Source organism: Myxocyprinus asiaticus, chromosome 5 (genome assembly GCF_019703515.2).
Source record: "Myxocyprinus asiaticus isolate MX2 ecotype Aquarium Trade chromosome 5, UBuf_Myxa_2, whole genome shotgun sequence".
Classification (NCBI taxonomy): Eukaryota; Metazoa; Chordata; class Actinopteri; order Cypriniformes; family Catostomidae; genus Myxocyprinus; species Myxocyprinus asiaticus.
Window position 1 is genome coordinate 23,519,201 of NC_059348.1, and position 19,876 is coordinate 23,539,076.

At 38.7% G+C, this 19,876-nt stretch overlaps 2 protein-coding genes across 8 annotated transcripts in view; one reads left to right on the forward strand and one right to left on the reverse strand.

Annotated features, from left to right (window-relative positions):
- Positions 1–2,848: 2,848 nt before the first annotated feature.
- Positions 2,849–14,275, reverse strand: zgc:110269 (probable flap endonuclease 1 homolog). Of its 5 annotated transcripts, none has more exons than XM_051697189.1 (11): positions 14,102–14,275; positions 12,339–12,432; positions 12,024–12,048; positions 9,813–9,867; positions 9,532–9,593; positions 9,296–9,432; positions 8,607–8,667; positions 7,202–7,333; positions 6,272–6,417; positions 5,947–6,088; positions 2,849–3,181 (listed from the first exon to the last, which is right to left on the reverse strand). In XM_051697189.1, the coding sequence occupies exons 1-11, from the start codon at positions 14,181–14,183 to the stop codon at positions 3,125–3,127; spliced, it is 993 nt and encodes a 330-aa protein (XP_051553149.1). In that variant the 5' UTR covers positions 14,184–14,275; the 3' UTR covers positions 2,849–3,124. The 5 variants fall into 5 exon arrangements, with proteins under 5 accessions (XP_051553149.1, XP_051553147.1, XP_051553150.1 ...); XM_051697187.1 differs by having other exon boundaries at positions 12,024–12,126; XM_051697190.1 differs by having other exon boundaries at positions 12,339–12,414; positions 14,102–14,272.
- A 72-nt stretch (positions 14,276–14,347) lies between these two features.
- atr (ATR serine/threonine kinase) overlaps positions 14,348–19,876 on the forward strand; it is a 33,391-nt gene continuing 27,862 nt past the window's right edge. Inside the window, exons 1-7 of one of the 3 annotated variants that reach the window (XM_051697186.1) lie at positions 14,348–14,581; positions 14,702–14,793; positions 14,999–15,151; positions 16,351–17,216; positions 18,402–18,583; positions 18,689–18,868; positions 18,955–19,139. In XM_051697186.1, the coding sequence (XP_051553146.1) occupies positions 14,526–14,581; positions 14,702–14,793; positions 14,999–15,151; positions 16,351–17,216; positions 18,402–18,583; positions 18,689–18,868; positions 18,955–19,139 (1,714 nt within the window). In that variant the 5' untranslated portion in view covers positions 14,348–14,525. The remainder of the gene's footprint in view (positions 14,582–14,701; positions 14,794–14,998; positions 15,152–16,350; positions 17,217–18,401; positions 18,584–18,688; positions 18,869–18,954; positions 19,140–19,876) is intronic. The other 2 variants (XM_051697184.1, XM_051697185.1) reach the window with 2 other exon arrangements.

The following is a 19,876-nucleotide window of genomic DNA, read 5'->3' on the forward strand; positions in this document are numbered from 1 at the left end:
CAAAAAGGAAGTGTGCTGGGTGAATGGGGTCAAGAGTGATTTTACCAGCCCTTTTCGTCACTCTGGATGTGTACAGTTCTAGCAGTGTGGGTAGGAGAGCACCAATAATTCTCAGCAGTCCGAACTATCCTTTGAAATTTTCTGATATCTGACTTGGTAGCTGAACCAAACCAGACAGTTATAGAAGTACAAAGGACAGAGTCAATGTGGGTCTCCCACTTCAGGTCCTGTGAGATGGTAATGCTCAGTAACCTGAATCACTCCACTGCTGCCACAGTGCTGTTCAGAATGGTGAGCGGGGTTAATGTTGGGGTGTTCCTCCTAAAGTCCACTATCATCTCCACTGTTTTAAGTGTGTTCAGCTCCAGGTTGTTTTGACTGCACCAGACGCCCAGCTGTTCAACCTCCCTTATGTATGCAGACTCATCATCATCTTGGATGAGGCAAATGACTGTAGTGTCATCTGCGAACTTCAGGAGGTTAATAGAGGGGTTGTTGGCAGTGCAGTCATTTGTGTAGAGGGAGAAGAGTAGTGGGGAGAGCACACATCGATGGGGGGCACAAGTGCTGACTGTAAATGTGCTGGAGGTGAATTTCCCCATTCTCACTAGCTGCTGCCTGTCTGTCAGAAAGCTCGTGATCCACTGACAGATAGAGTCGGGAACATAGAGCTAGGTTAATTTAGTCCATAGGAGAGCAGGGTTGATGGTGTTAAAAGTCGAACTGAAGTCAACAAATAGTATCCTTGCATAAGTCCCTGGTCTGTCTAGATGTTGAAATATGTAATGCAGTCCCATATTGACTGCATCATCCACAAACCTGTTTGCTCTATAAGCAGATTGAAGGGGATCCAGAAAGGGTTCAGTGATGTCCTTCAGGTGAGCCAACACCAGTCTCTCAAATGACTTCCTGACCACAGATGTCAGAGCGACGGTTTGTAGTCATTAAGTCCTTTGATCTTGAGTTTCTTTGGGACGGGGATGATTGTGGACTGTTTGAAGTGGCAGGGAACATCACTGATCTGTTGAAGATCTGTGTGAAGATGGGGGCCAGCTGGTCAGCACAGGATTTTAGACAAGTGGGTGAAACATCATCTGTGCCCTGTGCTTTTCTTGTCACAGATCTTAAGTGCATGTTGAGTAGCAGGAGAGGGGAGGAGGGTGGTGAATGAGCAAATATGGTCAATAAACAAAGTATTATTGTACTGTTTTACACTTGTCCCAGACCAAGATTTCCAATATTAATCTATGAAAATCCATTTAGGCTAAAATACAAATGACTACAAGTTTAAAAGTAGTATAATACCTAAACAAAGAGTGAGATAAACAAATAATTTCAATATTCAATAAAAATACCTGTACTACTGTCCCAAAATTATGCAAAAAGTGTGAAAATATTATTTAATTGTGTGTATTTAGGATACATAAAATGTTAGCAATGATGTTAGGTGCACTCTCTTTTTTTCCCCTAATTTAAAAAGCTTTACTTCTAAAGAAATTAATGTTAATTTTGAAACATGTAAAAAATCATGAGCACTCTTGTGAGATGAAAAGTTCAGTCATATCAGTTACCTTATAAAAGCTCTTTTATTCTACATGGAGCAGGGTTGCCTCATGGGGGCAGCCATGTTAGCATCACATGACCAGTTGAATATTACTGGCTTAATCTCAGTAACTGCCCTGTTATTGGACACTTTTATTCATGGAATTAATCCTGGTTTACTGTGCATAGTGAATTTCTACAATGGCATCTGCAGCTGAAAACTACTGTTTTTGAATGGTGCAGCATCCAGGCCACTATGTGTCAGTCTAAGCCACTTCGACCTACTGCAAAAAATTACTGAGTGCACCTTTAACAACAATTTATATAAAAAAAAGTTTCAAATGTAATTTCCAGAAATGACATAACTATCCTGTGACACATACGTTATACACTGTTGAACATAATTATTAGTTGAATAATTAAACTAGTTAGAGTATGAAAAATGTATTGAAGGGTCCTTACTTTCTGGAAGTTCACAGTGCTAAAAGTGCCCAAAGCTGAAAGCACACGAAATTATGAACAGGAGCATGAGATCCTAACAAAAAATACCGTACATTAATGGTATCAGATGATAATACTTATTTTGATACCATGCTAGTTTTTATGTGAGGGCAGAGACAACTTAGCCCCGAGATGAAGCACTTGCATTAAAATAAACGTGAGAAATTGGAACACTCAATATGGCAGATGTAAAAAAGGAAGTCCAGTCCTACAGATAAAAGAGCCAATCATCTTTTAGATATAGACATCGCCTGTCAGTCATCTTAAGAACATGCATGTGTATTAGCTGGACCGGTCTGAAAAATAGCATTTTTACCCATGATCTGAGCTAAAGTAGCACAATGTATAATACCACTATTGTCAGATTTTACTGCTGATTAAAAATATGTTCTTTGATCATAATCTTGACCAACTGTTTTGGACATTTTAGTCTTTCCCCATTCATGTACTGTCGATAGGAACTGTACTTTCATGCCGCTTGTATCCATAGAAAATAGCTACACGGGAGTGTTCCCAAGATGGCCTCTGAGTGGACTGACTTGCCTTGAAAGGGACTTTGGTCTGGGCCCCTTCCTCCCTTGGACCTTAGTGGACCCCCCTCATCACAAAGCCTATGATGACAACATTTCTGGTTGACCCAGCAAAAAATGATCTGACCCCTATCAACTACTTAGTTGTAGTCGACTAGTCTGTGCAAACCCTAATACATAACATTTACTGTATATAAGCAATGACATACGGAGCCACACAAACAGGAGCAACACATACTAGTATTGTATGACATTAAGAAAACAAGAGGCAGAGCGTAGTTTAAAAAATAGTGTTGGTATTTTACTGTAATCTAATTCAGGTTACCAAACATAAAAGTTGTTCCTTTTTTTTTTTTTTTGCATGATACAAACAAAAATGTAAAATATATTTTCTCTTGGCACTGGTTTTATGTTATGTTGCTTTTTGATAAAAATCTAATTATTCAGAAAGTTAGCATCCAAAACAGATCCATGCTTTATCTTCATCATCAGATACTGCCATTAAATTTCAGACTGTTCGGTTGAAGACATGGTTCAAGCAACACTGTGTTTTATTTAGTCTTTAATCGTTTTGTGCCACCAGATCTTCCAACAACTGTAGACTCTGCCTGGAAAAGGAAGGAAAGAATGCTTGTTAAACTGTTCAAGCAAGCAGCCAATTTACACTACTCCTTAAAGGGATAGTTCACCCAAAAATGGAAATGCTCTCATTATTTACTCAACCTCATGATATCCCAGGTGTGTATGACTTTCTTTCTTCACCAGAACACATTTGAATAAAATTAGAAAAATATCTTAGCTCAGTAGGTCCTTAAATTGCAAGTGAATGGTGATTTCTCTTTTGAAACTCCTGTTTCACAGATAGTCACAGATAGTCAGCATAAACATCATTCATATGCCTCCAGCGTTTTTTTTTGCCAATGTGTGAACGGCTTGTAATGCAACTTAAAAAATGAGCCCTTCCCGGACTTCCTAGGTTGCCTATTAAAGCCTGTAGACTGATTTTCATGCAAAGGGAGCGGGTCCCTTTTGCCGGGAAAATACAAAGGATGTGACGTTTATGCGCACTCCCGAGAGCCTTGCCTCAGTGCTTCTCTTCCGCTATTCAACAGCGACAACAAACTGCAACACTAGGTAACGTTATCTTAGAGATGGAATCCAGCAAACGTCCGGCTCCCAGCACAACACCAACTCCTACACAAACTCAGAGTAAGCCAAAAAAAAAAAAAAAAAAAACTTTTATCTACTGAATCCCATCTGGCTAAGCGGGAACGTGATCGTGGTCAAGCGAAAACTAGAGTGAACATCGGCAGGGCATTTGATTCCTGGAGGGACCTTCGTTCCGTTTTGGGGATCAAAACCGACCCTGAAGAATTGCCGTTCTTCTTATTGGACAGGTAAGCTTACATAACTGCAAAGCATGTGAAAAACAGTGCCATAAGAATTGATCTGTGTCATTTTAGCTAACTTGATCTTGCCTGCTAACGCTGACGAATTGCAAGCTACCTTGCTTCGTAACTTTCAAATAATTTCAACGATCTTCTCTTTATACTAAAAGTCAGGTATGCTGATTCACAGTAACTGACATAATGTTAATCTGTAATTATTCAGCAAGGTAAACTACAATAACACATGAAATGAATGCTAGACAATGTTCAAAATAATGCAAAAAGCTCCATTAATTAGTGTAATGTAACTTGGTTAAACAGAAAATATATACATTCTATGATTATAAAACAATAGCGCATCAATATATCAAAATGACAGTTGTGATGGAATCACATCAATACTGAATTGTCAACATATTTATAATGTACAGTCTATTTTATAAACAGCTACTGTCATCATCCACTAAATTTAGCTAACAGTTATTGATAAAGCTGGCTAGCTAGCTAATGGCGACATAGGCTATCGTATAAATGCAGTCAATGTATCATGCAAAGAAAAGTGATTACTTCAAACTACAGTCTCGCATAGTCGGACCTATATCCACACTTTGTTTTAGCCCTGTTCCAGCACTGGAGAGTCAAATATAATATACAATTTCAAAGTGTAATAGTAAATAGTAAAACAATCATAACTGTGTAATTTTAATTATGCTACCTTATCTGTCATCATGATGCCGGTGAATCATGTTCAGTCTCTTTGTTTTTGTCATGCTCGCTCGCGTCCCCATAGAGTGTGCACGCGCGTGATCACGAGCAACAGGCTGCAGTTCACTTAACGGCCACAGGTGTCATTAATAACAAGGGTTTCTGAATCTTACATACTGCACCTTTAAACTCTAAATCATGCTTCTGTGCTGCAGCGGTATGCGTGTGTAACTTAATCGCATTGGCATTTGAAACACACGAGAACTGAGGCATGTGCGTCACAGCCGGAAGAGCAGCACTGTTTACAAGTGAGCAGGAGGAATGCTATACAGTAGCTTGGTTGGTTTTGGTTTAGATCTGTATTTATCTGTTTCTTTACTCACAATAGTGCATTTGTATGCTCATCCTGGATGTCTCAACCGAGAGGAGAACCTGAGATTACGTCCGTAACATGGCAACGCGAATAAGTCACACGAGAGACTGCACGATCTCCAAACTTTCAGGGGCCTGGGTAGCTCAGCGAGTATTGACGCTGACTACCACCCCTGGAGTCGCGAGTTCGAATCCAGGGTGTGCTGAGTGACTCCAGCCAGGTCTCCTAAGCAACCAAATTGGCCCGGTTGCTAGGGAGGGTAGAGTCACATGGGGTAACCTCCTCGTGGTCGTGATTAAGGGTTCTCGCTCTCAATGGGGCACATGGTAAGTTGTGCATGGATCGCGGAGAGTAGCATGAGCCTCCCATGCTGTGATTCCCTGCGGTGTCATGCACAACGATCCATGTGATAAAATGTGCGGACTGATGGTCTCAGAAGCGGAGGCAACTGAGACTTGTCCTCCGCCACCTGGATTGAGGTGAGTAACCGCGCCACCACGAGGACCAACTAAGTAGTGGGAATTGGGCATTCCAAATTGGGAGGAAAAAAAAAAATCTCCAACCTCTCGTGAAGCTTACCTTCACGTTGAATTATAGTTAAAAAGTTCTTAAATATTGATCTTTTTCGCACCAAAAGTGATCGTATTGCTTTAGAAGTCATTAATTTAACCGCTGGAGTCGTATCGATGACGTTTATGCTGACTGTCTGTGATTTCTGGAGCTTCAAACGAGAAATCGCCATTCACTTGCATTTTAAGGACCTACTGAGCTATTTTCCAATTTTTCTTCAAATGTGTTCTGGTGAAGAAAGAAAGTCATACACATCATGAGGGGATTTCATGAGGGTGAGTAAATAATGAGAGAATTTTCATTTTTGGTTGAACTATCCCTTTAATTGATATCTTACCTTTCTCCTCCGTGCTGCAGGGAAAAATTCCTCAAGACGTGACTGTCTAGTTGGCCCCATCTTGTCATCCACCTCCCTCTGTTTCCTTCTCTTTAAGAGAGACTCACGAAACTTCTGAATGCGTCCCCGCACTTTTATTTCCCTTTAAAACAATAAATATGATTACAGATGCTAAAGAAAGGTTATACGCACACCTAAAAAATCCTTCAAGTCTCCCAGACAGAATCAGATAACATTGTGCAATCTCAACTTTTTTTTTGTCCAGTTCTTGACAGTCCAAGAATACAGTATCAGTTCATATTGAATGCTAAACTCAGAGACCTACTTCAAAGGTTTCTCCTGGCATAGGAACTGCACCAGGCCCTCTTCATCAGGCTCATTCCAAGCCAGTACAGGGGCATCAATTTGTGGCTTTTCAAAAAACAGCTTGCGGGCAGCCTTGTAATCCCAGTTAGAAGGGATAGGGTGTGTCTTTAAGAATCAGAAACTGTCAGTTACTCAGGATTATTTAGTAACTCATGGCACTCTGAGTCTGAATAAGAATTTTATGTTTGTGAAATAATAACGATCTGAATAGTTCATCCAAAAATGTAAAGCCATCATTTCCTCACCCTCATACCATCCCAGATGTGTATTACTTTATTTCTTCTGCTGATCACAAACAAATATTTTTAGAAGAATATTTCAGCTCTGTAGGTCCATACCATGCAAGTAAATGGTGACCAAAACTCTGAAGCTCCAAAATGCTCATAAAGGCACCATATAAGTAATTCATAAGACTCCAGTGGTTAAATCCATGTCTTCAGATGCAATATGATAAGTGCGGGTGAGAAACAGATCAGTTCTCCTCCCTGCCCAGTAGGTGGCAATATGCACATAGAATGTGAATTGCCAAAAACACGAGAGGAAGAATTTGAAAGTGAAAGTGGAAATTTATAGTAAAAAAAGACTTTAATGTTGATCTGTTTCTCACCCACAGCTATCATATCACTTCTGAATATATTAATTTAACCAATGGAGTTGTATGGATTACTATTATGCTGCATTTATGTGCTTTTAGGAGCTTCAAAATGTTGGTACCCATTAACTTGCATTGTATGGACCTATAGAGCTGAAATATTCTTCTAAAAATCTTTGTGATCAGCAGAAGAAAGAAAGTCATACACATCTGGGATGGCATGAGGGTGAGTAAATGGAGAGAATTATAATTTTTGGGTGAACTTTTCCTTTAATAAGATCATTTCTGAAAATGAACCTTTCTGTTGACGTGTTCCATCACACCCTCTATTGTATGATGCTCCTTTATAAGCTTTAGTGCTCGACTTGGCCCGAGGCCCCGAATCTTATCACAGTAGTCACAGCCCAATAAGATACATAGGTCAACAAACTGTGAGAGTGAAACAGAAGACAATGAAGAAAAACTGTAATCACACTTTCCTGTATTACACCAAAGTCCTGTTCTTTTATATTGTTTTTCTCTTAAAGGGGTCAAGGCATGAGGAATCAAATTTTCCTTGATCTTTTTTTTATTTTATTTTTTATCCCCTTTTCTCCTAATTTGGAATGAACAATTCCCACTACTTAATAGGTTCTCATGGTGGCGCAGTTACTCACCTCAATCCAGGTGGTGGAGGACAAGTCTCAGTTGCCTCCACTTCTGAGACCGCCAATCCGCACATCTTATCACGTGGCTCGTTGTGCATGACACCGCGGAGACTCCGCATGTGGAGGCTAATGCTACTCTCCACGATCCATGCACAACTTACCACACACCCCATTGAGAGCGAGAACCAATAATTGTGACCACGAGGAGGTTACCCCATTTGACTCTAACCTCCCTAGTAACCAGGCCAATTTGGTTGCTTAGGAGACATGGCTGGAGTCACTCAGCACACCCTGGATTCTAACTCGCGACTCCAGGGGTGGTAGTCAGCATCAATACTCGCTGAGCTACCCAGGTCCTTCCATGATCTTTTGACATTTGAGAGGTCATTGCACTATAAAAACATACTGTAAGTTTCAGAACTCTCAGAACAGAACTTCCTTCTCAATGCAAAAAGAACATTTGTGTAAACCAAGCTGCCAAAATGACTCATTCTCTACTTCCTCCATATTGTGACTGTGGTAGACATTTGCATCTGACCGCCTCCACAACAACACATCAATGCCTACTTTATCTTATCACTTACGAAGCCCCGCCCAGTAGCGGTGAGCAGTGAGATGGCAAGGAGAGAGCAGGCCAATCAAGAGCAGAGAGCCAATCATAAAAGTGGGCGTTTTCTGTCATGTCTTAAAGGAGAAGCAGCACCAAAACTAAGCATTTCTGACAGAGGGTCAGAATAAGGGTGAAAAATGACCATGTCTTACAAATATTTTGTACATGTTTTATAAATATATAATATATTTGTGAATTTTTTTCTTACAAATATTATAAGTGAACCTCAATGAACATATTAAAATAATAAAAAAAATGTATGCCATGACCCCTTCAAAGCTGAAGAGTGTAATTTCTGTGCCATAACCAAATGGAATACGCCACCCCCCACTGCTGTTGAACAAACAAACAGACAGTCCCGCCCCCAACTCACGTCATTGAGTCAATGTTGTTGTGTCGGGCTGGACATTCAGAAGAAGATCAGAAAAAAGACTGAATGTTTTACCTCTTTATGTGTCAGCTGTAAAGCTTCCAATAGTTTTGGCAAGGAGTACTCTGACACCTCACTATGAGATACATGAAATAAGGACATTCCAGTGAATTATTTGTAGTGTAAGGTTTGTATCTTGCTCTGACTGTACATATACAGTTCTGTATATGCCATATATTGCATAATACATAACAATAATATAATATTTGTAATGCCATTATTACACGTGTCAGGTTGGTAAAAAAAAAAAAAGGAAGGCGACAAACATTTTGGTTCCTTAACTATTATTTGTGTCATTAGGACGACACTTAACAGGCTCTTTTAAAAGATGAAAATATGTTAAAAACAACAATAACTATAAGTAGGATATTTTAGTTGCACAGAAGACACAGTACTGTAGATTAAAATGTCTCACATCAGCTGTGAGTTTATGCTGGTTCAAAGCCATTTATAATTTGTTTCCACCTTAATGCAGCTTTCATTTACAATTTTGGGTATTCATGGAAAATAAAGTTAGCAATTTTTGTTCATTTTTGTAATGACATTTAAAAAGAGCACTAATGTGATGACTAAAACAATAACACTGCTTTTATCATTGAAATACATAGCCTCAATTATCTTGTTCAATGGTCTCCTTCAAAATCTATAATAATCAGAATCTCTAAGTCTGCAATCTGCAAATTATTTTGAAACTTTTTCTCAACCTGTCTTTCTTTGAATTAAGCTGGCGTAGAAGAACAGTTCCCCCAAACGCTAGTGTGTCCATGTCCTCTGAGGCTACAGCATTAACTGCGCCACTTTTAACCAAGTGGGCACAGAGTGCCTCTGCTTCACCTGGAGCCTGAAAGTAAAAATCATAAGAACCTTATATGTAGTAAAACATTCCTATTTGGTTTATTTGGATTGAGCTCAATTAAATAGGGAAAAGGGAAAGTCATACCCTGATACAAGGTACACCCATGAGCACTAGAAGACGTTGGCAGTCTTGTGTAAAGGAGGACACTGCAAAAACATGGGAAAAATGTCACAGTCTTCAGCAAATTGGGAATATTGATGGGAAGCATGAAACGTGAAAAACGTGAAAAGCCTAACTCATTACAGTATACGTTTTTTTTTTTTTTTTTTTTTTGCTAAAATTTACGTAAAATAGAAAGTGATTCACATTTATTTTCTTGGCAGACCCATTCATAGAACAATGTTTTGGCCATACATTTATACTACCTGTGTTTGAACTCGGTGAGCTGCTCCAGCCTGTGCTTTGAGCTCTTTTCTCCAGCTGCAGGGATAAAAATAGATTTTTATTAAATTAATATTTAACTGATTGATTTTTTAACCTCTGTTTGTGTACAAAATCTTTTTTTGTAAAAAAAAACAAAAAAAACAAAACACTTTTAAAGGTGCACTCAGTAAGTTTTTGTTAATGTCATCTTGGACTTACACTGACACCAAGCGGTGTGGATGCAGCATCATTGAAACACAATAGTTTTCAGTTAAAGAAAATCACCATTCAAAGTCAGACATGATTAATTTAATCCAAGAGTGAATGTGTCCAATAACAGGGCAGTAACTGAGTTTAAAGGTGCTGTAAGCAATTTAAGCCATTCTAACTTCCACGAGACTGAGCCGTTGAATTAGCCACGCCCTCTCTTTCCATCACATCAAAGATACCATTGAGACTGTCACTGAGGAGAAGAGCAGCATTAGTGCATGTTCCCATTGTTGTCAAACACAACAGTAGCAAAATAGAGTGCAACAGTTGGGTTCCGGAAGGAAAAATCTCATACATTCATCCCATAGACCAACTGATATTCAACTATAACTTATAAACCTTTAGAGGCAGACCTACCGTGAGCTACAAGGTTGTTCATCGATGGTATATGCTTCCGTTAAAGCCATCTGTCTGCGTTAGCAGAGAAAGCTTCACCAATAAGACAACCACTGCCAACGAAGCCCGCAAAACGTGCCTCAGAGCGACCACCCACTCCCATGACGCACTGTGAAGGAAGTAATTGAGTTGGTGTCTCTTCACCATTAAATTACTTACTATCTAGTTGTACGTATCAGAATATTTAGCAATAAATGAAAAATATATTGTTTCTGTACTTATAATCAAAAACCTAAAATCAATAGTTTTATATTCCCATCATTTTTTATTCAACGACATCATTTGCAATGCTTCATGGGATTGTAGTCCGTGCCCTCATGAAGGATGGTAAGTGCACAGCTTTGTACCTTTGTCTTTCTGTCTGATTTTCAAAGACTTTTTTGCCTCAAGACAAAGTTTGTGGTTGTGATTTACCTCGGAGTTGGTTGGTTTGGTTCATGGCTTACAACACTTTTATGGGGGATTTTACTAAAAGTCTATAAAAGAAATGAGATCCTGCTTCTGTATATGCGTTCATCATTGCTATTGTATTACAGTCTATTGGCAGAGACTGTCAGTTGTCCAATGAGACGATGGTGAGAGGGAACGTGACTGTCAAGAATCCCGACTGTACATGCTTGGGGCACTTCTCTCAGCGCCCCTCAGGCCATAATATCGAGGCTGCTGATTGGCTAAATTTCGTTTGCACATGTGAATATCTTGTGTCAGCATTGGTTGGCACTGCTCCACCAAGGGGCGCTGCAAAAACAGCCCCAAGCATGCGCAGTCATTGGTGGTCGGGACTCTTGACGAGAGAAGGGATGCAAAGGAAGCTAATTTTCCCACACATAATGATTTATATTTTATATATTTATATAGTGCATGTTATTATGCATTTTAAACACACACATACTTAAAATAAGTTTTAAAAAATTACTTTAACATTTTTTTTTATTATTTATTTATTTATTTTGACAATTTGCAGTTCTTTTTAACTTGACATGGTGTTTAAAGTATGCCGGTCCTGCGCGAGACGCTGATGAAAAAGCGAGACGCGGTGCAAACTTCAAAGACATCCGTCCAGCATGTGTTTACATAGGAAAACAATGGGAAAACAGAACAGACATGCACAAAAACACATTCGGTGTGAATAGCCCTTAACTCGTCCGTTCGCACGTGTCTGTAAGTGAAAGGGCGTGCGCGAAATAAGTTTAGTAATTTTTTTTTTTTTTTTTTCATTAATTACAAACCCGAACCCGAAGTTCTACTTGAAAATCTGACCCGAACCCGGCCCGAAACCCGTCATGTTCTCGGGTCCCGTCGGGTCCGGTTCAGGTTGCAGACCTCTAACTGGAGTCTTCATCTCATGCGGGTTATCATGAATGTATACACATGTATCAAAATTACATTTAATTTCTTTAGGAGTAAAACTTTTATATATATATATATATATATATATATATATATATATATATATATATATATATATATATATTATGAGGAAAACATTACCGAGTGCACCTTTAAGACTTTACTGAGACATTTAAATTTGCTAGTGCACATCTCACCACAGCTCTCTTTTCATTGGGAGGCCTGCCATCAAATACAAAGACAGGTTTAATGTCATGCTCCAGGAAAGTAAGAGTGCGGAAAAACAGGCCTGTGAGAGGGCTACAACATCAGAAGTTCGTATCATAATAGAACACTGTGGAAAACCATTATCTACTGTACATATAAATAAGTATTAAAATGTTATTTGCGCATAACATTTAAAAAAGACAAAGAACACAGATTTTAATACAGCATAATCAAGGTAAACAAAGTCAGTGTTTTAAGATTACTTTAGATGTGATGTGACTAGAGCTTTTGTATGTAGAATTCACCTTAGCTTCAGATGGCCGGGGACAGCTGAGCGAAACTGATTCAACACAATAGACGTATCCAGTGCGATAATCTTCCCTGGAGCACAAAAACATACTGCGGTAAAGTTGTTTTTATGTTGGATATTCGTTAGACATTCGATTCTTCCTTTAACATTAATTGGTATGTAATTGCAAAATAGTGGCGGCTCATGCTGTGTCTCGTTCTGATAACACTGTAAATCATAATAGCAAAAGTAATTGTTTTAAGCATCAAAAGTGAAAAACGCAAAATAGCTATCCCAACAAGGGCAATCCAAGTTAGGGTGTGTCTCAAAAGTGCAAACTGCACAAATATTAGCTAAGAGATACATTATTCCATGACTACATTAAAAAGTGGTTCTTTTTACATGTGTAATGTTTATGTTGGTAAACAAATTAAGTTAAATTTAAATCATTTTTAATTTTCTTATTATTTATATACCTGTTATAACTACTTAATATAAACTGAATGCATTAATGAAATAAATCTATTTAACTTTCTGGTTTTTCTTTACCTGAATATCTCACTTCACCTGCAATGTATTTATACACACCTGCTACATATCTTACACAGCTTTGATTGTGGAAATATGTTTTTTGTGTATTTTTCTGGAATTTAGAAAATAATAAAATCCATTTAACTTCTTGTTAATTTCACCTGATGATGTCACACCACCTGTAAAATATTCACAAACATCTATGACACATCTTACATGACTTGAAACTTGAAAATATGATGTTGTGTATTTTTTTTCTGAACTTTTTTAAAATGTTCAAATCCATATAACTTCCTGCTCATGTGACCTGGTGATGTCAGACCACCTGTAATGCATTCGCACACATCTGACACACATCTTAAACAACTTGGATTTTGGAAATATTATTTTGTGTATTTTTTATGAATTTTTGAAATTTTCAAATCCAAAATCCAAATCATGTAAGATGTGTGTCAGGTGTGTGCGAATGCATTACAGGTGGTCTGACATCACTAGGTCACATGACCAGGAAGTTATATGGATTTGAACATTTCAAAAATTCTTAAAAGCTCACAAAACCGTATCTCCAAAATCCAAGATGTGTATTATGTGTGTCAGGTGTTTGTAAATATATCACAGGTGGTCTGACATCATCAGGCCACACACAGGTTTTATTTTTGAAAATAAAAGCTAAAAATCATAAAAAAGGTGTTGTGTATACATGTGCTATAGGAGGTTTGACATTCATCTATTTCTGTTAGCTATAAGTTAAATGCAATTACATTGTTATAACATCATTACATATCCTAGGGAATAAGCCATTTATAGCTTTAAATGTTTGTTTTTTGTACCATATATTTCTACTTAGCTTGTTTGACAATATTAAGATACATCTGGATAAAGCTACACATAGCCACAGAGTAATCTGTTTTTCACCAGCCTTTGTCCGTTTCACACTTTAGTGACACTCCCTAACTTTGCCTGCCGAATGTCTAACAAATGTCCAATATAAAAACAACTTTACCGCCGTCAAATACATAAAATTAGAACAATTAATGCCTACTGCATGAAGCATGTAAACGTAACAAAACTATGTTAATATAAAGACTTTTAATAACAAGCCATTTCTGATGTGTAGTTTCGATGCTTTTTCAGCTTGTCACGGGCTTTACTCAATGTTTTCTCTTCTTTCATGTTGCTAATGCATTCCTGTAAAACTTAGCTCAATTAGCTGCTTCTTCACATTATAAAACACTGCACTGATCTTACCAGAATAATCGCCGATCTCTTTGTTGCGCACAGACGTTGGCGCATCAGAACGAATTAATTTTGCCAACTTTGCGATCCCCATTTTAAATTAAAGAGGTTTCTGACAGTTGTTATTGTCCCTCGTCATTCGGCTAAATTTCCGCATTCTCCCAGACAGTTCTCAGTAACGTACAATTTGCAGAACGCAGATAGGCTACCGCGACTGCACATCACCATCTCTCGTTTCGCAAATACAAACAAACTGTCCCATGTCGCTTGCCGTACATGAGCTCCAACGAGTGAAAATAGTTTTGAAAGTGAGGCGAATGTGAGAGGAGAAGATGGACAGACTACTGAGTTAATTTGTCTAAATGTTTTATAAGGCAAATTACGTCTAAGTTCAGTTTTATTTTGTAAACAATAAAACCTCATTTGCGTAGTAAAGATGGAGCAGGGACTGGAGATGTCAGCAATGATTCCAGCATTGCAAGATCTAGCCAGGTAATATCAATGGCTGCTAACAGTACTGGACATTCACCCGTTATATGATGTTGGTAGTTTATTAACATGTCCTTAATGTAAATATTTACGTCAGAAGTAACCCACTTTTGTCTTTTACAGTGCTAGTTCGGTTGAGTACAACCAGGCCGTGCAGAAACCTCGTCAGATTCTGTGTCAGTTCATTGACAGAATTCTGACTGATGTTGATGTCGGTAAGATTGCAGCTTGCATTTGGTTGAGCTACTAACTTGAGTGTTACCACTTTAAGTATGATATAGTTTAAGGCAAATGTAGTGATGTCCAAATGAATTCTGAGGCGATTTGTGAAAATCCTTCTATTTTGTATGATTTTGTCTCAGACTTTTGAACTTTACTATATCTTCACAGTGTTACTATTTTTTCTTTCTCACATTATAGTTGCTCTGGAGTTGTGTAAGAAGACCAGTACTGAACCAGCATGTGTCATGCTTCTGGACTTTGTGCAGCACATCATTAAATCCTCTTCACTGATGTTCTTAAACCCAGCATGTCTTTCAGATAACTTCAAAAACACAGAAAACAGCTCTACTGGTAGGCTGATTTGATGTAAACAGTTTATTTTAAAGGAACTGTTCACTTGAAAATCAGAATAAAAAAATCTGTCTTCATTTACTCACCCACATGTCTATTCCAAATTCGTCTGACATTCTATCTTTTAAAGTAATAGTTCTCCCAAAATGAACATTCTCTCATCATTTACTCACCTTCATGCCATCCCAGATGTTTATGACTTTATTTCTTCTGCAGAACACAACTGAAGTTTTTAGAAGAATATCTCATCTCTGTAGGTCCATACAATGCAAGTGAATGGTGACCAAACCTTTGAAGCAACAAAAAGCACAAAGGTAGCATAAAAGTAATCCATACTAGGGCTGAAATTATTATGAAATCTGGCTGACGTTTAGGCCTAATTGTCAAACAAATAATTGCAATTATGACGAGATCATTTGTCTGTTTTAGGGCTCGCACAACTATGATGATTAATTGTCATACAAATTGTCATACTTTTGTCATAGGTGTATGTGTGCTTCATAAACCTTAAGAACTCATTTATTAATATTTACCTTTGACATGATTTCCTTTAATGTTTTAAAAAAATGTATGAATGACATTAAGAGTTATATTTTAAATATCAAAATATTTCAAAATACATAAAATATCTGTCTCTCTTTGTAGTCTATTGTTGTTAGAACCCAGCCAATAGCTATTATATTATATTATATATCTCACCCACACCTAAAGACTTGAATTTAACCACTGTAGTTGTATGGATCATTTTTATGCTGCATTTATTTGCTTTTTGGAGTTTTAAATATTTGGTATTCATTAACTTGCATTGTGAGGACCTACAGAGCTGAGAAATTCTTCTAAAAATCTTTGTTTGTGTTCTGCTGAAGAAAGAAAGTCATACACATCTGGGATGGCATTTTTGGGTGAAATATTCTTTTACGGGGATGTTAGGCAGAATATTAGAACTGACAGCTTCAGTCACCATTTACTCTCATTGCATCTTTTTCCATACATTAAAAGGAATGGTGACTAAGGCTGTCATTCTGCCTAACATCTCCTTTTGTGTTCCAGAGAAGAAAGAAAGTCATACAGGGTTGGAACAACATGACGGAATTTTCATTTTTGGGTGAACTATCCCTTTGCAACTCTAGCTATCAAAAGTTATGCTCAAATACATCCTGCTGAGCTTCGATTTTCTGACTGTCTTTCTCCCTTCACAGATTTCAGTAGATGGATCATCAACCGCCTCTTGCGAATTGCTGCTAGCCCAGAGTGTGAGGATCTTCACATGAAGATCTCCTCAGTCATTTGTTCTTTGCTACATCTTTTCAGAGCCAAGGGTCCAGTCATATTTGGTCTGTTTTCAACAGAGCTGATTCATTTAATGCAAGATCTAGTGCATAAGAATCTCGTTGTCAGACGAGAATGGCCAGTGGCGGTGGAATGCTTCTCCATCACGTCTACAGAAGCTGTTGTTTACCTGACTCCAACTGTCCTTCAGCTGTCCTCAAGTGCCTCAGCACAGGCATTGTTAGTAACTTCATTAACAGTTCTGACAGATATTCTGCAAGGTATCTTCTTCCTGAGAGAAGTGGGCATCATTTGGGACACTACTTGTCTGATCATGTCCAATGGGAGCCCAAAGCTCAAAGCAGTGTCCATGGTGCTTTTAATTCGCATTGTGACTCTGGGAGGTTTCCCTGAAGACCATTCACAGCCATTTTTCTCTGCTTATTTACATCTTCTGGACTCCTTGCCTGCTTGTGAGGTGTCAGATCTCCGTGTCTATGCCAAGGAGTTCCAGAGTCTCTCCCAGTGTGTTTTCCAGCCAGAGCAAGGTGCTCATGTCAAGTTTGAAAGAGTCCACCTAAACATGCTGATGGAGAGGCTTGAGAACCTGGTGGTTGGTGGGATTCTTGAGCAGTTGAAGGTGATGGAGGTGAAGGCTACACTTTGTGATGTCTTCTGCTTCATCCTGGGCTTTGTTCCCCCTGGATATGAGTGTGCGGTGCAGATCCGAAAAAAGAAAGTCACAGCAATTTGCAAAGCTCTGATTAAGACCATTGGAACTCGAGGACAGCAGGAGGTAATGACTTGAAGGAATAGTTCACCTCACAATAAAAATGTATCATAATTTTTTTAAATCCTCAGGTCATTCCAAATCCCTGTCACTTTCTTTCTTTAATGGAACACAAAAGGAGAAATTTAGCAGAATGTCCTGGCAGCTCTTTTCCATACAATGAAGGTGAATGGGAACAGGGTCTGTCGAGCTCCACAAATGACTAAAAAGCATCTTAAAATTGGTCAATATAACTTGTGCGCTGTATTCCAAGTCTTCTGAAGTCATACGAAAGCTTTATGTGAGCAACAGACCAAAATGTACAATTTTGCCCTCTGCAGTAGCTCTTAAAAGTTCACCCAGAAATAAAAATTCTCTCATCATTTACTCACCCTCATGCCATCCCAGATATTTATGACTTTCTTCTGTGGAACACAAATTAAGATTTTTGGAAGAATGTCTCAGCTCTGTAGGTCCATACAATGCATATGATTTTGAAAGCTCTAAAAAGCACACAAAGTCAGCATAAAAGTAATCCATACGACTGCAGTGGTTTAATCCGTCTTCTGAAGTGATCTAATTGGTTTTGTGTGAGAACAGACCAAAATTTAACTCTTTTTTTTTTTCACTGACACTGTACCATTGCAGTCTCTAGGCATGATCATGATATCAAGCTCAGTTACACTTCCTAGCGCTTGAGGCATGCACAGAGTGCTAGATGGCACTAGGAAGTGTCATCGAGCTTGAAATCATGATGGCAAAGGAGACTGCTAATGTCGAGATTTATAGTAAGAAAGAGTAATATTTTGGTCTGTTCTCACACAAAACTGATTGGATCGCTTTAGAAGACATGGATTTAACTACTGCAGTTGTATGGATTACTTTTATGCTGCCTTTATGTGCTTTTTAGAGCTTGAAAATTTTGGCCACCATTCACTTGCATTTTATGGGCCTACAGAGCTGAAATATTCTTCTAAAAATCTTTGATTGTGTTCTGGAGAAGAAAGTCACAAATATCTGGGATGGCATGAAGGTGAACTATTCCTTCAAATCTCAGTCCTGTTCGTGTACATTCAAATATAGCATTTCAAGACACGTTTGATGTCGTTGATGCAACATATTTTAATGTACTGCAAATATATAGGATCCGCTATGTAGTTTTCTTGTGATACTGTAATAGTAAAAAAAAAAAATCTGTTTTGTGAAAATTAGCAGAGTGTGGAAGGTTACCTGTACAGTGCCTTAAAGACAGAGGCCTTCGCTGCACTACAGGACACACTGTCCAGTGTTTCTGAGCTGGCTGATCCTAGTATGTATAAAGAGGAGGTTCCAGCCAAACGACCAAACCTCTCTCTTCCAACCCAGCTGAGGAGCGGGGACAAAACCCAGCCTATGTATGCAATGTTCTTTCTAATCTCCTTCAATCTTTTTATTTATTCTAGGTACACATTCCCTCGATCTGTTTTCTGACTATGTACATTATTCTTGTCCATGATCAGGCAGGTGGATATGAAGAGCAGAAGTGAGGTGTGGGCTGCTGTAGACAGTCGTCTGGAGGACTTGCTAACCCAGCTAAGGGACCACAAATTGGCCCAGTGTGTGAGCATCGTACAAGGACTGGCAGTTATCTTCCACTTGGCTGCACTCTGCTCCAAGCATTGTCTGAATGCCACACAGAGGTAGAACTCTGGGTTCATAACAATCTCAATTTCATTCAAGGCCTGTGTGTCTTGATTAGTGATTCTCATTTTAAAAACCTCTTCAGTGGCAGTGGAGAGAAGACATCAGAGACCTCGGATGCAGTGCAGTTGGTTTGGTTAAAGCCTCGGATTTTGGCTCAGGTAGTGGAAAGCTGTCGCACTGTGATGGCCAATACCTCTAATGAGGAAGAGCTGGAGCCTCTGATAGAGGGTACTGTCAGGATCCTTGATGCTGTCCTTTACATTAACGGTAAGTGTCCATTCCTCAAGGTCTTTGTTTTCATGTCAGTTATGTTTATCATTCCAGGGCAGGCCATAGATATATTAACGTCATCATGTTAGACTCCGTTTACACCTGGTATTAAAAATGAGTGGTCCGATTACAAGTGGACAGCGCTAAACACAGGTGTCAGCGGAGTCCAAAATGTTATGTTTTCAGATCACAAAAGCAGCAAACGTAGTCAAAAACACGTAACCACATTGCAGTTGAGGTGTAAACACTAATCTGTCCTGATGCATCCCGGACAGCAACGAAGCACGACCCACTCACCTGTCTGTCAACCACTGCCGATCACGCACAGGTTATAAAAAAAAAAAGTCTGATCGGAAAATTTGAAAAAGCAAATACATGTACAAGCATGAGAACCTTACAGATCTTCTTCAGTGTGTTGAATATCAACATGCAGTGACACAGATGAGAAGCACACACATCTGAAGCTCAGCTAATACAGGTCCTCCACTAAAATAGCAGAAAATTCTGTTGAAATTGTGTTTCGATTAAGTTCAAGTATAATAGGTTGAAACAATGCCAGATGTTTATTGCGCTTTCTTTGTCTTTTTAAACTTTTTGCACTTCATCATCATGCAGTAACTGATGAAGTGAATGATGTACCGTATGTTTTCATGAAATCAGGGGCACTCCCCTCAAAATCCAAACACAAGTGGTCACTGGAGACTGGAGCGTTTAGGACTCATGTGCATATAAGA

Bases quoted from the DNA above. Each gene is read 5' to 3' on its own strand.
- zgc:110269 (XM_051697187.1), bottom strand. From the start codon at position 14,183: ATGGGGATCGCAAAGTTGGCAAAATTAATTCGTTCTGATGCGCCAACG. The intron at 12,433-14,101 runs GTAAGATCAGTG...ACTTTACCGCAG, and splicing joins AGAGATCGGCGATTATTCTG to TATGTTTTTGTGCTCCAGGG. The intron at 3,182-5,946 runs GTAAGATATCAA...TTCCTTTTCCAG, and splicing joins CTGCAGCACGGAGGAGAAAG to GCAGAGTCTACAGTTGTTGG.